The following is an 18484-nucleotide window of genomic DNA, read 5'->3' as shown; positions in this document are numbered from 1 at the left end:
ACTAATCGTATTCGTTTAGCTTTGAAAAAGGTTTCTCCTATATAATTTATATTAAGCGTGCCAAAAATTAACGTCGCCTTTTGTTTGCATTTTTCTTATTTCATCTCGAGTTTCCCCAGTAAATCCTAGCAGCTCTCATATTAAATGCGTTCTTCGTGACACACCCTGAACCCCTATCCAATAACAAATGATGAACGAATCCCCTTGCGCGTGACCAGTTCGTCCTTAGCCAGAGCGGCAAGCTGATTCGTTACAGCCTGCCGTACTAGCTAACACCCGGCAATCAAATAGTCGTTTTAATGATATAACTACCCCCAATGGAGCCCGAACGGTTGAAGCACGCTAAATGTGATACTTTGTGAATGAAAAAGATTAACGTTCTAAATAATACAGCATGTGATTATTATGTAGAGGACAGTGGAACTTGGTCAAGAAAGTTCTCACCACTTGGAAAGTTACGAAAAAGCTTTTGATAGGCCAGCAGGACGTCAGCAGATAGCTGCGTTTGCTAATGTTCGTACGCGATATGATGCTTTCATAATAAACTCGGCCGTTTTCTATGCAACCATAGTGATGCTAGTCGGCTTTGAAATGTTCTCGTTAGCAGCGTCTGTAAAATCCTATAAAAGTATATGGTTCTACAAATGATCTTATAAGGCTTGCAACAGCACTAGGAGTGTGATACGGTGGCCAAATAAGAGCAGGGCCTCTACTATTCAAATGTTCCACTCTAATGCTAGCTTGAACATGTGTCTCAATATTAAGAGCCGCTAATTCTCTTTCTGCTTCATCAATGAAGTCTGTTGTTTGAGCTCTCGGCAACATAATTTGGCGGAAAATTGATTTTCTGCGTTGATTATCTGTAGTTTTTTTTTTTTTTTTTTTTTTTTTTCGCATTTTATGTGTTGACCGAATATATGGAGGCTAAATGAGGCATTCACGGACACGTTCTGTAGATGGTTGAAGGATGTAAATCGCTCTTCGATCTTGCCGTTTTCTTGCCGAAAGATCTTCCATCGTCGTCGGCAAAAACCGCTTATAAGCCGCCGTTGATATTGTTTGTAGACGTCTAGGTGACAGGCTAACTCGAGGCAAACAACTGAGCCGCAGGTGGCGTGACTGATGCCCCTTGGATCGTTCGCATAGTTATATATAGATTGAATATCGTACACGGTATCAAAAGGTACACCGGTTTTGTCATGTTCCGTATAACTCTTCACTTAATTATATATACACACAATATACGCCATTAGTAGTAAAAAATAGCTTAAGTGATTTACAAGCCACCCATTAACAGTACGCGTCTGGTCACGAGTTATACACACATGTGAATATGTAAACCTATATAGATCATTACCTCAGCGTGGAGCTCAGCGTTTTCATTACGCGGTTAGGCAAACCATAAACTGGATTGACACGGTAAATGAACTTCTTTACGGTTTATATCGTTCTCACAGTGTACTGTATACTGGAGCTCTCGTCCCGCTACCACCCTCGCTTACAACGAACGCTTAATTCAGTCACCGTATGTGGATATTCGGCCTACCGCATATGCAAAGTAATTTCTCTTCGTAGTTTTCGTTCGGCTACTGTATATTCGTACGTCTGTACCATGATCCGGCCAACATTTCTAATCTCTGAATTTACTATCTCCGTCAGCCCTGATCTTCGGCGGTGACACGCGCAGGCCTCTCACAGGAGCCAACGTGTTCCACCAAACGCCCTAGGGCGAATCATTTATGCCCGTTACAATACAGTATAAATAATAACTTATTTGATTATGTGAAGATGCACAACTTTACTCGCACCGGAAAACAAAGTTGTTGGCGTATTAGTTGCGGTGTTGTCATTTGTTGTTGTTATGATACGTGGGCACGTTCACTATGACCAATAGATGGACAACCGAACTAGGTCATGAAGATAAAAAAAAAAAACGTCGGGTAAGGGTCTGAAACGCGAAACAGAATTTGCACAACACAATTATATTACAATGCCAATTATAGTTATTACTTTCTATTAGTTTATTCGACACAAAGTAGAAGTTTTGCGACGACACTGACACGCTATTTCCCTTATTACTTATTTGTACACGCGGCGTTTGAGCCATTTACGACGAGAAAGCCAATCATGGGAAGTATTTGTGCTATGAGCCTACCACAGCTTCTCTGATTCAAAGCTATTTTCCCAGGTCTCAGGTCTGCAAGCTAGACTAATGACATAAAGAACAGAGAGTCAAACGAGCTAGAGAGGCCCTGCCTCCGCGCTGATGGTGATGCAGATAACACTATAATGATAACGAAGATCATCAGATATTGTGATCATGATAAACGACACTCTAAATTGCATCACAAACCGTATGAACATAAACGCAGAGCGGTAAATCTTCGAAGACATCGAAATAATTATGATAAAACGAGTGCATACCCAATCAAATATGAAACTCACCGGGAAACGAACGTACTGATTATTTTTAAACCGTAACTTAGGCAAATATTTTTTTAAAATTTTATCACCAAGTTAGGTATGCGCCATTTTCCTTTGATGTCTATATGCTATTTTTCTGGTGACACCATACTTCCATTGCTCTAAAGCCTCTGTAGTTTTGAAGCGAGGAGTTAGAACAGATGACTTTTACGCCATTAGGAGAGTTCTGTAAAGGTAGAATTAGAATTAGGTAGTCTGATGGTGCCAGATCTAGCATCCAAGTGCATTCAACTTTCGCCGGGTGACTAAAAACGTGTATGGTCTGGCATAGATGTAGTAAAAAAACAACCCCTTTTCTGTTCACTAGTTGCGATCGATTTCTTCAATGGCTTGTTGTAATCTTGCATTTAGCCGACCGGCAGCAACTCATAATACCGATTCTTTTTCATAGTTATTAGGCATCATCTTATTGTCCGCCAGTATGGACTTCGCTACAGATTGTAAAACATCATTTTTACTTTTCTAACTATATACATTATGATACAGTTTTGATCTGACGTGATCAGATGCTTTCGAAATAGTTCTGGTTTGTTGAGTTTCTGTAAAATTTCGTAGATAGAAACGCGGTCAAGTAAATTATTTTGTGTCAATTTGTCCGATACCCAAACATCCAGTTCTTTTTTGCCAAATGACTCAGATCTGTTTAGTGATGTATGCTTAACTCCTTGACGATACCATGACTACTCGTGTGCCGGTCTTGGTCCACTTTCACGATCATTACATGAAATTTTTCGATAAGCAATTAACTAACTAGTACGCAGAGCATCGTTCACATCGAAATTTTTAAAAAAAAAAGCTACAAAACTATTTTTAGGCGTTCTTTCCGACAAGGCACATTGTCCATAAACGGTAGAAATTGTTCCCAATTTAATTTTTTTTTGCCAAATTTCAACTTTCCAACGGCATCGACGCTGATCTGACACGACTCGTATTACGTGAGATACACGAGCTGTAAAGCCATCTAGCTGGCATACAGGAAATGAAACTATATAAGCCAAAATGTCTTTCTGAAAAAATGACACCAATACATTCGTCAAAGACTCTTCTATTACATGGCCTAAGTGGCTCAGTAGAATGAATTAATTTTCGAAAAAACATCAATTGAAAACACCTATGAGTTTGGTCCATATGACCCCACAAGGTGGAATAATATGGGCCAGAGGTGATCCGAATGATTTCCTATGAAGAAATCCATCATTGATCAAACCTAAAAAGGAGATGCTTTTCTTCCTAGAGCGGGCTGACCCAAACAGAGACGATGCTTAAACGCAAGTTAAAGGTCACGATTCGATCACAAAACCGAACAATGTCTTACGTTAATAAAGTCGTCCAAATGGGCCAAGTGTAAGACGTTGGTAGCGACATGCGGTATTAACAATACGATACCCTACTTCAACCTAATTACCCGTATTTCTACTAAACTGATTTGTACTTAGTTCTTCCAGTTCCTTGACATCGACGGTATCGGTGTAAGGACTTTCATAAAACCCAACTAAAATGTAACATTGGGAAAGGCAAAACTAGGTCTACGAGAATACATATAATAAGGGTAATATATATATTTATTGGCCCTACGCCTCATCCTCAAATAATGGAAGTACATAGGGTAAAATGTATGATGGCTACACACCGTAACACTTGTAGCAACTGGTCTATATATTTCAAGATTCGCTCTAAGGGCATTCGCATCTTGTGAAGGTCTGCTCTATATGCTTAAACTAACTTTCCCACTGCAGCTACCTTAGAGAGCACATTCGCTAATGCTAAATTGCGTTAAAGCGTACGCGCTTTGGGGTCCTTTGCAATCAGTCACCATTGGAATTGTAGATAATCTTGAACAGGGGCACACGCGTTCCGCCCCTTAAGGTTTAGACATTGGCAATTTTTACACAGAGCCCCCATCTCCCTCACCTGTGGATATATGCCGGAGCCAAAAAAGAAGCGCTTTATTATCGACTGCACAGTCGTTTGAATGCTTACACGTTCACCTGTTTTACCAAAATTATAGGATATGATCACGGCTACGGCCTAGGATCGCACGATCCACAGCAGCGCTGTGTTATTTTTTATTCGAAATGGAACACCATTAACGAGTACGTATCCAGAGATATTGGCTTCTCGTCAAGTTAGAAGATAAGAAAAAAGTCCGTCAGTTGATTTTCCCTGATGTTGGTTGTCTCAGGGTCTTGCAGTCTATAGTGGGCATTAACACAAGCTTCATATCCAATTAAGGTTCTTTCTTTCTTTCATGCCACGCTAGCAGATTAAATCTAACTACTTTTAATGTTACGACGCTTAGCGTGGAAACGATATTGCACAACACAACCTAGACAGAAGGTTGACCTATTTTGTTGTCTAACTGTGACGACGTACGCATCAGTGCTCCCGGTAATCGCGCACAGGCTTTACAAAAGCGCTGAGGTCAAATGGCAACGCTGCAATAAAATCCTTCACGAAGCCTTCGCACTAGCATAATTCCTTTACGTTTTCTACGTAAAAAAATCCTAAACTCAAATGACAACCCGACACGCTCCAGCAGAAACCGCTTCTCCTGAGTGCACGCACACAGGTTTCCAACACCTTCTTGGACCTACGCATAATATTCTCTTGCATGAGGTGGTTCTTTTCGCGGAAACCGCTCGAATAGACGAGCCTCGGCTCATTCTAAGCCACCCGGCTACCCAGAGCGGATTCGAACCAGTGTGACGTTGAGCCTAGCAAAAAAAAACCGATCTCGAGTAGACGCTTATGTGACGACCCGTAACACCTGCTGCTGTATCCGAAATCTTGATCTATCGCCCAGGACTTGAATAGCAAGTACGATGGTAGCTTCGACACTAAAGAGAATTTCTTCACATTCAGTCAGACGCTTCGCTACAGATTGTAGCCTTGCAAGTGGGCTGATTACTTTGCCCATTCCGAGCAGTCGCTTGCCAACTCAACTTCGATAGTTTTTTTCTTTTACTGTCAACCACTGTGGTGACGACGTACGTATGCCAACCAATTGTGATTTATTTGCCCTACACCTCGTCCGTCTATAGCAATGGGAACACCTAAAATTACCGGCACAAACCGTTTTTGGGAGCGATGAAGTGACAAGGCAGTATTTACATTTTAGATACGTAAATGCATTGCTTCTATTCAGCAAAAAGATGAGGATTTGGTATTGACGAAGACAGGAAGATAATATACGTGGTATAGGCGTATGCACACGTGTTAATCTATAACCGCAGTTGCGAAAGACGATTTCTTCCAATTACCACAAACAAAAATAGACGCCCTAAATAGATAAGATGAACCTAGTGTCTATTTTGGTACACATATAGAACAATGAAACAAATGTTTCGACCAGTTTCACGTGCGTTACTGCCATAATGCATTGTCGCGCCATACAACTAGCTTTTCCCAGAACGAAAGAAGAACCCTGGTTCGAACCCCTGCCGCCGCAAATGCCCCTAAGTCTAATAGGCAAGCACATTAACACAGCATCATCACGAAAGCACTAGCAGTTAGAACGCTCGAGTACGCTTATTATATCTATCAAAACGTCTGCTAGAACTGCCCAATTCTTGGAATTATGGCTGTGTTAGCGGCCGTGGTTCCAAGTAAGCGCAGAATGCGTTTTCACAACTGGCGCTGTAAGTTCGAAGTTGATGACGTTTTCTGAAGACTTTCATCATTACGTTCGCCAATAGATCTTGAGAGCAATAGATAAAAAGAATAGATGAGGATTAATATTGAACGAGACTGCGTTCAACCTAAACGCACGAAGACTGAGATTTCTACACAGATTCGTCTATCTCAGATGCGTACTGCTTTTGCCAGGTTTTGCTTTCAATATACAGATCAAAGAAACAGTTTGAAAACATATACGCCACCAACTACATCAGTGAATTCGCAGACACATTGGTTTAAAATGACCTTAAACTACTTGATATGAAACGATCGAAACAGGCCTAGTTCTTTTTAAAAGCGGCCTCCTTAAGGTACATTTTAAATGTATACTTCTGAACAGATGGCCGCCTCCAGGAAGGTCCAGTAAGACCTTTTGCTTTGATACTAGACTGAAACTATAGAATGCCTCTAGCACTTACTTGCTGATGGCCCCGTTAATCAGAATTTGGCTCCCTAAGCACCTATGACCTGCGAGGCAATTCGAAGGATCAGTGGCAAAGATAAACTAAAATTTTTATCCTGTAGTGAGGTGTGGCTTGCTGCATAAACTAATATTTGATTGTAAGACAACTAGTATATGACTCGTATAGTGTACCGTACTGAACGAAATTGTGCAATTGCAATGAGCCAAATTACGTATTCGGGCAAATATTCTGCCTTGTTATGTGCAAGGCAGTGACCTGACTAGATCTACCATTTCGACACATGTTAGATTTAATATTATTGCTACATAAATTTCTGGCTGATTGACGAACTGAGAATTTTTTTAAGCTAATTTAGCGATTTGATGAGCCCCATAACTCAAGTCTGAACCTGGATGTAACGACAGTACCTTAAAGTCCGCCAGCTGAATTAGCCGAATAGACAGCAAGGGAGTCTCAACCATAAGATAATACGCTAGTGAAAAAGGCACATTTATCTCCCAGCTAGCCCTGTTTTAATATCAAAAAAATTTCACGATAACTATTACCCTTAAATTTAGCGTGACCTATCAAAGAAACAATGCCCCAACACCTGTTATGGTATTTGACATTTTAGTGGAACAAGCCGCGTGTATTGTTAGTTGAAAATGACATAGTACTGATTGGATAGGCGAACTAATTGGATTAAGGATAACGACTTATATCCGAAAGATCATTCAGTAATATAAACACGAAGATATGGTTCTACGGAAACTCCTCACTATGACTTCGAAAACTTGACCACTCATATTCAGAATCAACTGTTATTCAAACGAACTTATTCAAATTTATAGGTCTTTTTTAATGAGGGTGGACTAAAAATTTTAAATTAGTAATGAATATTAGACTCTATGTCTATTTTTTACAGAATTCTTTATTCCTCTATAACAGGAATGTGTTGTCCTTTCCGGCTCTTCAGTTTCCGCAGCTCTCTCAACATATGGATCTATAACCCAGTGATTTTTGCGGCCGTGATGTGCCTATGAAGTGACCCATTCATCCTCAGTCATTATCGGTCACATTAAGATGTCAGTATATACTTATTTTTGTGCTGTCATTTACCGCTTATGGGGATTTTTCAAAGCTGTTGCTTTTTCTCTTCAATCTCCACTCCATCGTCACACATCCGGCATGTCGGGGCCGTTACGAAGAGCATTCAAAAGTGCCTGGAATGAAGATTACGTATCGATATAAGAGATTCTTCGAGAAAAAGTTGATGGGTAATAACTTGTCCATCACGCTGTATAATTGGATTGCGACAAAGTAGAATATCACTGAGAATTAGCAAAGGTAACTCGCACTACTGAAAAGCACGGTCTCTCTATCTCCGTCCTTTCGGCCGGGACCTGCTAGTCTGTTCGGCAAAATGAGCCCATTGAATCCTAGCAAGAGGACTCCATGGTTTGCTCGATTCTGGATGACTATCAGATTTGTAGTAACCCGTATAGAGAGCACTTTCTCCTCACATGCTGTTTATGTTTCTGATGACGCAACGGAACCCTCGCTAGTATAAGCAGGACAGATAAAAACGTTTAACCCATGGCTTACTTTCAGCCTCTCTTCCTGGTATATTGAATCACCCTGGATCTGAAACTATGAAGTATTATTACGGGGGTCATCTAAAAGAGCGTCCATGGCATAACTCAGCCCAGCCCCCATGTTCTACTGCCGCTGAAGCCCGCGAGAGGCGAGCTACATTATAAACTGTTAGCTTTGATGTGCGATACTTATATGGCGTGTTTCTTTCAGACGCCTGTTGGCTATCTGTGCCGTGGGTCTTGTTGCACATATCTGAGTTTTCTCTCTACCAGACCCATAAAACGGCACAATAACGATATGCCATTTGCTAACGCTGAAATTTCGACCACCGACCGCACGTTTATGGTCAGTAGTATGGCAATCAAGGAGATAGGCCTTAGCCACACCCAGGACACACCGCTCACTTAGCAGGAGTAGCAGTTGCAGTGAATTAGCTGTGTCTAGTTAGCCACTATTTGTCGTTATGCTGTATCGTGTGTCATACGGATGGTAGCTATACATACATGTAGAAATGGCGTTCACGTAAACTCCGATATGGCAAAATAATCTTTTGATGACATGTTAACTATATGGAATAATATCGTATAACATCATAAGTCAATTAACTGCCTAACATAAGTTAATCGACGAATCAGCGGTATCACAATTTCTATTAAGTCAAAATAACTTCAAATGTTCGATAACTATTATGCGTTTTTATCAGCTTAATTAGACTGAAACATCCCCGTAAACAATGTACATCTGAGCGTCCATGTTGTAACTTCTGTTATTCTAAGTACTTAACGGACATGCTCACTTATATATATAACATACATTATTCGACCTCTATCGAACGATTATCACCTACGGTGTGCATGTGTCTATAATAAATAGGAAGACACTTAGGCCTGACCACCATCCGGCCAACAGGAGCCGTAAAAAATACATTTCACAAAAGGGCATTAATGAATGGTTCGTCGCCTACAAATGATTCAGATAGTTCAAACCGACGAAAAATTCTTAGTAGATGAAAAAGGTCACGGAATAGATTATTGTCGAAATTCAAATATTCACGGGTTACCAATCCAGTCGTCTGGCAATAAGCAGATCGTATGCAACATAAGCAATTAAATCGTATTAGGTAATTAATTAATTTAGTTAGCTTATTGATTTTGTGACTCCAAACGTCATGCACCATTGTCTCCAAAATGTCCCTTGGGAATTCCTCGTGTCTAACTAGTTTATTTCCGACGACACAGTTAATTTTCTTAAATTTAAAATTTATTTTATTATTAATTAAATTAAATTTTATGGACATTTACATTGCGGTGAATGACGCGACTAAAATCTGATGCATTGAATTGCTATTGCTAGGCCCGGGTTTCGAACGATACCGGTCTCTATGTGCTTTGTCACAACAACGTATTTACATAATACTAGGGGAGACGTTGAAACGACGCAACGATCATAATTATACAGTTTTAATGAATCTATACGAGCATAAGCTCAAGCCCGATGAGCTCAGGTGGCTGTTCGATCTGTATTGAACTTGGATTTGTGTTATTCTTTTCCAACCGTAGCGCACCGATACGACTATGCCTGGCTGGCCTACAAGGCAAATGCACAAACGAAAATTACTATTTTTTTTTCCAATTATAGCTAGAGTGAGAGTCTGTTTACAACATGAAAATCACGTTCATTTCGGCTTTCATCGTGGTTCTTATAAATCTGAATAAGAAACGAGGAGAAAAATCACAGCACCCTCATTGCCGTCCGAAAGTCCTGTATTAGTCGTTCTTAAGGTTTCCTTTAAAATCCTACTAAATGCTATCCGTTTCTTGCTGACTTCGTATGCCAAATATCTCCGGGATATTTCTAGTTGTTTTTTCCAACTGTTTTATGTACATATCCGAGGCTGGGTAGTTATAGGCCTCTACTGTGACGATGCATTCCGACGTTTGTCTATCGCAAAGGTGTGCGTGGATTGGACAGTGCTTTCATGGCGGTCACAATAGTAGCAAAGGCCACTCAGCAGGCCGGACGTCCTGCAGTGGCATCGGGTAGAAACATCGACGCACGTTTGCTCCATCATGTCTGTGTACATACGTATGTATGGGCAATTTTCTTTTACTTCGTCCTTTTTCGAGTCGTCCTAGTAGAGCTTATTTGGCATCGACCCGTGTTGTAGATCTGTCCGATTTGGGTCTGCGTCATCGTTGCCGTTGCCGTTATCGTACATATAAACATTCACCATAATAGTAGTAATAGAATAAAGCAAGTAGGTCAGTTCTAAACCAAAAGAGAGCAGGAAATAAATAGCAGGAACTCGCAAGGGGAAATAGCTTCTGAGGAATCTTCTGAAGATGGTTAGCGATCGCAATAACAGAGGCAAGCAGCGGCCGTCAGCCAAATAGAAATTACAATCCCATCGCTGCTTTTCATGATATGATGTTCCGATTCCATACGGTGGGACGGTAGCATGCGGGATACTTAACCTAGAATCAGCGTACAGATTCGCCCTATGAACGATGTATCATATGTTTGAGTTTGGCATATACAAGCCATTTAAGGTTTCGGTATAAATAGACGAGTAAATGGCCTGGGGGTGATCCAGCCGGTTTGATTCTGGGTATTATTAGATAACCAGCGAGTATCGAGTGAGCCAGAGTATTTGGCCGGCTGACCTTGGTCAGACTTAGTGTTCTGAAACAAGCGTTTCTTCAACGGCACATCACAGCGCGATGCCAAACGATAAAAGGCTAATTCAACCAATCCTTAATGCATCGCTACGTACCCTGTTAAGGATAACGTCAATCTGATATCAGTATCGGTGCAACTTTGAATAGAGAACGCAGGGCGAAGAACTTTTCATAGTTGGGAGAACAGTACGCCGATACGAGCAGGATCAATTAATACACTTATGATTATATGTAGTATGAGCTTACTCCGTTTCAGTTTTAGAGGGACACAGCCGCGAGAACTATGAGCAGCCGTAGAAATTCATTCTCACGCCATAAACAAACTACAACGATTAAAGTGGACATTTTAAGAAACATCACTGGCGCAATTATGACCACACCCAAATCTAACGGCATAATGGGTACTCAACAATCATTAGTTCATTTTATTATAATTAATAGTTTTATGTCCTACAATACGACTGTCTCCGCTTCCGTCCTAAACGTCACAAACACATGAATCTCTTGGGCAGATCGAGTGAGCACCACGGAGACAGAGTAGACATTTGCTAATAATTTGATCTAAAACGTTAAGTCAAATCTACTGGGATGGAGCGAAGATTACGTCGAAATCTATAAACACTACTTGACACTAATTGGACAGCACCGATCGCTGCCGTAAGAAAATCCAGTGAACTAAAACCGGTAGTGCTACCATATTACTATAATTTCGTTTTATCATTGCATCCTCGCCGAAGTCGCCAGTATCTTTTAGTGTATCGCTGTTTGACTAGGCCTGTGACCCCAGCTAGCTGCGATCTTTAGTAGGCTTTTTGTAGCAGATAATAAGTGACCTTTGTCCCACAATTTCATCTAGTTTCAATCATCCTCACGTCGAAACGCCTAATGCGACATGTGGCCAGCCAAAATTTTGCAAACCTACTTCAGCCTATAAAAGCAGGTCTAGATTGAAGTAAGCTGACCTGCTCATACTGTAGGTAACAATATTAGCTTTATTAATGTGTATGATGCACGCAGAGTCTACACACATATATATATATATATATGACCCCGTTACCTTTGACGCGTCTGCCCAAATTGATGTGCCGTCAATATATACAAAAATAGTATATACTAAATAGTACTCAAATGATACAACGCAAAAATACTCGTAATTTGGGAACCCTTATTAGCCGCACGCCTTCTGCTGAGGTAGTTTTTCGTTGACCAAAATTTAGTTCGAGGCAATAGCATTTGGTGTTTTTTGTTATTTACTTTATTCTTTATAAATATATATAACGTTAGTAATTTATTCCCATCGTTGGTTACCAACTCGGTTTCCATGCTCGATTTTCGCTGGAGACTCATCGATTTGTGTGTATTCTCTAACACATTACATAGAAATCTTATGATACCTGATGAACATACACGAACGCTGTTTGATCCTCCCAAGCAAAAATTGAGTTTATCAACAACAAATTATATGCGGTCAATCTAAAAATATCTCCTCGTGACAGGTGAAGGGCCGGGCTTTATGTATCACACTTACCATTATTCGTTCTTTTTTTTTGATGTATAGTTAACTGACTGCTTTTGTTCAGCCACTCATTCGGCTGTACGTAGAGCAGTTCCTTCAGGCTTGCTTGTCCTGACATTCCACCTTATTCTTACTAGAAGGAGGAATACAACCACATAGTCAATGGAGCTTTTATAGAAAGGTCTTGTACTTAGAAAGAAATACCGATAAAAATAGTTTTGAAGAACACTACCTTCCCCTTCATTTGCGCATTAGCTCATCTAAAGCAATTCGTCCCCTATATTCATAGTATATATATTCAATATATATGGTCAACATTCAGCATTGGATGTGTGCTCAACTTGTGTTCGGCATATAGAAAGCTCGCCGGCTATATGGATAGAGATTTTTACTGTGGGTTATATATCGATAGATAGTTCGAACAGAACATCCACAAACTTGCGCTAGGCATATCTCCTTGATTGGCCATCTTACAATATATCTAATAAGAGCTTATATGACCAACAAAGCTGCTTCGACGAAACTCTAATTACGTGATTCTATGGTTTTCACAAGTGCCGCTTATTCAGCGTTTGGTTAATTTCTTCAACAATCTATAGTATTCTTAGAGGGAAAGAAGAGAAAATCATTCAGGGGGAAGGGAGAAAGGTGCCACAGCTGCAGAAATTGCCCTTGGCCTTTTTTAAAAATCTTTTAAGATTCAATGTAATGAAAAATTCTCCAAAGTATCTGCCGTGAAAGCTACACAGGGTTAGCTGGGCAGTGACCAGCAAGCAACTAATTCGTATGAGCATGGATCAATATAGTTCTCTTTAAGTAGGCCCTACCGCCTAACAGAACTAACTTATGAAACCAAGTGCCTTCCCATACGTGTGCACCTCATGGTGAGTTAGGTGGCCTGTGTGCTACGAATAGTTTGCCCCCCGTATATTCAATCAAAATTTATTTGTACCATCAGCACCATCTTAGCGGCACCATCTGTGGACTTCCTAAATAGTCCTCCTATTCGTTTGGCATGTAAGCATAAGCCCAGCACACGCGAAATATTAAAGAAAGCAGGCTTTTGGGGCAAGCATATAAGGCAGATTTTGATCAACCGATCTTCTATATTTATGACTGGTACACGTCTAGCGTATTTTCGTAGCGCTCGCTATTTCGTCCACACACTTCGTTGACATTAATGAGCGCCTGCCTCATTAACAATTCTTATTTCGAAGCAAAGCTAAACCAAACGATCGTTACTTGAAATGAACGTATTAGTTTCAGTGATTTCGTTTGCCGGTAGCTAGAGGACGGACCTCGCGGTTTTTTCCGTTGTGTCGCTGCTGTCGTAAATTAGGCAGCTGGCCACCAAAGTACGACGTCGATTTTGTTCCATATCGACTCTAAATCACCTTTACCGTAGGATTACTGTACAATAACGTGCTGTATCATGAATGATTTTTATGAAGACATTCGGGTGGGGAAAGTTCGAAGAGATTAAACACTTTCAGCCTATAACATCGCTTGGTCACATCATAACTACTCGTATGGAAATTGTGGCAGAATGATCACAAGATGCAACCACAAATTATTATTATTACCTGCTTCTGTCATCCTCAAAGCTTCCTGCTTCTCTTTAAGTATGCATGGCAGGCAAAAGGCAATTCATTAACAAATTAGAACTAATTATTCAATAGGACTGGCTTTCAAGACACGTGCCGTCTAGGACATGCCTATCACAGGACTTCGTGTGACCTCTAAGCGTAATCAGCAATATAGAAGGAGCCTGGATTAAAGTTCCACTTTACCCCTGCATATATGGGACAACACGCCAGTCGCAGCTGGCTATTCCGAATCTTATTTTAGCATGATAGAAACAACGCTATGTCGGAATACCTTCGCCTGCAAGCTCGTATTAGAGCTACGCCAGCGTATGCTAGTGAAGTTGCCGCCAAAACTTTGTACCGCTAGAAAGATTAACAGCTTGAGCAAAGTTTACCCTGTCGATGTGTTTTGCCCATTTACTACTTCTTAACGATGAGTCTTAGAGGTTCCGTTTGTGCGAAAGCCACGATCTCTTCCAACTCGCAAGATAGATTTCTACCTGAGCGGGAATGGGCCACAGCAGTGGATCAGAGCTATCGAAGACAGTCTGCCCCGTAAAAGCCAATAGCATTTCTTCGAAATTGTCATTTCAAAACTCGTCTACGCAGGAAAACTATATCGCATCCTTTCCTGTAACGGAATATTAATATGTAGGTCTTATACCTGATCTTATTTTACTGGGAACGTTGCTTAATTTGATCGCTCAAACAGAAATAAGAAAGACAACCGATTTTTGCTAATGTCGCATTGCAACGTTGATGTTAAGCTTCACATCTAAAATAATGCGCATCCATAGATATACAAGGATATGTGATCTTCGTTAGGTCTAAGGAACGCTCTATACATCTATGAACTTGTACTTTTTTCACCGGTACACAAAGCACGTTCGCTTTTTTCCCGTATGGAATAGCATACGCCAAAGAACAGAAATCCATTTGCGGAAGCTCTATATGTGGCAATCCATCGCCTCGAGCAGAAGTCCAAAGGGAGGTACGAGGCTTGTGGCTTAGTGTTTTCTGGGGAGCGAAGTATGCTATCGTTTCTGTTTAGGATGCGTCGCTTGAATGAAATATTTGTAAACACAACAGCTTCGCACCGAACAGTGTCTACAATTAAAGGTTTATTATGCGGATGAAAATAGACTATTTTGTGTATAACGCAAGCGTCTACTTGTAGGGTGTGGATTGAGCGGGATTCGTTTGCCTGTCAGTCGTAGTTTAATTAGCTGTTAGGACATAAACCACAATTAAGTTTAAGTAAAACAAACTTATCTTAGCGCAAGGCACTTTGGTGTGTTTCCATAATTCGATAAAATGAAAGCTGCGTAAATGCGGGCGGCAGTATGAGCAAAAAATCTATAGAGTTAGCCATGAGATTGGTTGGACTGTTTGCCTTTTTCATATCGCCTCTTCAGCCTGATCTCATTTTATGATTACCATAATTTTCGTCTGCTTGTTACCAAAAATAACCATTCTCGTTCCAGGAAAATATGATTGAATTCTACTAACCTTACCATTAGGGTCTACGATTAGATCTTGCTGACCTGTACTACCTGTAACTGCCAAAGGCAGACCATTCATCGAATTCTTGTCAGACACTGACAAAACGGCGAGGCTTTGATTGCATGTGCTATGACTGCGTGCTTGGCACTACTTGTAGCTATTCTCCATTCTAGTGGCCTGGCTATAGTATCTACTGCTGCTGCTGCTGCTGCTGCTGGTTTCGTCAATTTCAAAACAAAGCACCTGCGTCGCCATATATTGCCAATATCTGCAAAAGGCAAACTATTTTTCGACAGCTTTTCAAACATCGACGAAACAACAAGATAGTACCGACTAAGCCCCTTGTGCTTGCGTGCCTGGCTGCCCCTATAGCCAGCCCTCCTCCTTTCCCCTGGCCTGTCCACAGTGTTTGCTGTTGTCGTTGTCGGTTTGGAGAAAAAACGACAAAGGAAAGGTTAGACGAGGGAAATTTCAGGCACGAAGAACCTGCCTGCCTGTCTGTCTGTCGTCTCTTTATTGTTGCTTACGCCCTTTTCTTCTTTGAAGCTGCAAAATATGCAGGGATTGAACTGTTGACGTAGCTTGGACAAAGGATGAATACTGTAGTTAACGTTACTCGACAACATGTCCTAGTTCATCGTTCATGTGATAAGGTTCCGACACACCTGACATCCGTTCGCTGCCACAGAGTCAGACAGGATAATTTTGGCTATAGTAACTGGCGTGTTAGCAAGAAGTATCTGCGAGGCCGATGAGGGCATTCACAGATGTAGTTGTAGTAAAGCCATTGCCTTTGCAAACCTGCCAGTAAGCCGGGCTGGGTGGTAGCCTCGTAAGCTCGATTCTCTCTTGAGGCCCGACGGACGCAGCAAAGCCATAATAACCAATCTTGTTTACCTTTCCCAACGATGATATCCGATTCTAATCAAATGGCACATAACTGACCTGGGGCAATTAGCGAGACATCAGGCTTAGATGGTTTCCCGCGAGGCCAGTGTCACACCGACCGATACAAAAATTGATGCTCCTATTGAGTGGACGATACTTGTACTATGATTATACGCGGAGTACGCCAGTGATACAGACAAAAGTTGCCATTTGAGACAAGCTCATAGCGAGAACAAATTATCGCCTGAGTATCCCAAATAGACGAAAACAGGGTTGTTGAAAGAAACGCATTCGGTTAGTTATTACTAGTATTATAGCTGGAACGATAGGCCTTAACCTGCGCCGCCAGCGGCATCGCGATGTACGTATCTATCTAATTTCAAACGCTGTAGGCAGCAGTTATTATATGCAGGTGCAATATCTTTGTTTTCGGTTCGGTGAGAACCTTTTTGAGTAGGACCAATAATTAGAGATAGATAATAAAGATCCTTCGCATTAGTGGTGCAAGTAGTCCAAGTAATAGCCTATTAAACTGCGAATCTTGGCCCTTTGCGTTATTTACTTTAAATAACACAGTCTCAACGCATGTATTATGTGTTAAATGTTAGGCGTACAGATCTCTGTATGAACTGTCCTTGTTTACACAATAGAATCACGCTATAGAACTGTGCCAAGCATATATATTAATCCCTGCTTTCGTTTACCTCTTTCAGGATACGGGAATATTAGCCCGAAAACAGCAGAGGGTCGAGTAGCAACGATTGTTTATGCGTTGGTTGGCATACCTTTAATGCTTCTCTACCTCACAAATATCGGCGACCTACTTGCCAAAGCGTTTAAATACTCATATGTAAGGTAAGCTTATATCTTGTACATGATTGACAAGTAATATTTTTTTTGCCCATCAGACGATGAGCAAGGTTCGATGGGGTATTTCATTCCGTGCTTTTTCGATATACGCTCGTATTGCAGGGGCTTACCACAGCACCGAATTTCTAATTGTTTTTAACTAATGAGAAGCTGCTGCTGCTGACATGGATTTCAGGAAACTCATGAGTACTGCCCTGTATTTCAGCAAATTCATTATTATAGTTCTAACTGGAACTTAAGATCATTTGAAAACGAGGCTGGAAAACAGGTTGCGTATTCACAGTTGTTGATTCTGCTGTCAGCACTCGATATAGCTCAAGCTTGACTTTAGACAAAGAAGTGCATCGCAATGATGAAATATTATCTTTTTAATTAATGTAGGTCATCTAAGTTTGACTGACGAAACTTAGGTGGATAAGGGGCCACCAAGAGTGCGCTTACAGCACGATAGAATCAGCCCTTATCTCTTTCTTGCTCGCCAATTTTGAACAACTGCCCACCCCGACACTGCGAGTAATCTTTCGTTTTTTCTGAGATTTGATATATCTGCAAAGACAACCGACAATCCGTGTAAACAAACGTCGTTTTTTTTAGCTATTTTCGTTTTTTCCGCCCTGGATAGATTGACGTTGTTGTTGTGCAGTGTAAAGCAAAGGTTTCTTGACCGCTTGAGAACCTTTATTTACTTTCGTTTATATATATATCCTTTCGTATCTGTAAGCTATAGCGATCTTCACTTACCACTATAGTCCACATTGTTAGGTATGAATCAAATTGCGGTTTGAACCTTTTTATATACGTTTCACATCGTGCCTAAATCTGTTGCCAGTACGTGAACTATCGCACCATATAAAGATTCATTCTTAGTGGCTTGAATGCTTACCCGTTCTAGCCTTCTGCACACAGGCACACACAAACTCTAATTCGCCTTAGGTTGTAGGTAAGGGGTATATAAAACAGTCGAGAGCCCTGGAGGTCTAGGCGAAGCTGTTGTATTTTATCGTACATGGCAATTATATGTAGAAAACGTGATCAGAAAATTTTTGGTAGCTTGCTGTTTGTGGCAATGGCTAGAGGAAGCCGGGCTAACACATAAGACATCGCCATGTTCGTCATTGTCATCATTTTCTTGTTGTTGTTGTTGTTGTTGTTGTTGTTGTTGTTGTTGTTGTTGTTGTTGTTGTTGTTGTTGTTGTTGTTGTTGTTGTTGTTGTTGTTGTTGTTGTTGTTGTTGTTGTTGTTGTTGTTGTTGTTGTTGTTGTTGTTGTTGTTGTTGTTGTTGTT

The 18484-nt window shown here is 40.8% G+C and overlaps 1 protein-coding gene across 1 annotated transcript in view; it reads left to right on the top strand.

The window, feature by feature from the left end:
- LOC111269008 (potassium channel subfamily K member 18) overlaps positions 1–18484 on the top strand; it is a 43375-nt gene that overhangs the window by 15379 nt on the left and 9512 nt on the right. The window contains exon 2 of the mRNA XM_022848304.2: positions 17044–17185. Within this exon, the coding sequence (XP_022704039.1) occupies positions 17044–17185 (142 nt within the window). The remainder of the gene's footprint in view (positions 1–17043; positions 17186–18484) is intronic.

This window comes from Varroa jacobsoni, unplaced genomic scaffold, assembly GCF_002532875.2.
Source record: "Varroa jacobsoni isolate VJ856 unplaced genomic scaffold, vjacob_1.0 scaffold_1341, whole genome shotgun sequence".
Lineage (NCBI taxonomy): Eukaryota > Metazoa > Arthropoda > Arachnida > Mesostigmata > Varroidae > Varroa > Varroa jacobsoni.
Note: the sequence above shows the minus strand (reverse complement) of the source record. Positions and strands in the feature narration are given on the sequence as shown.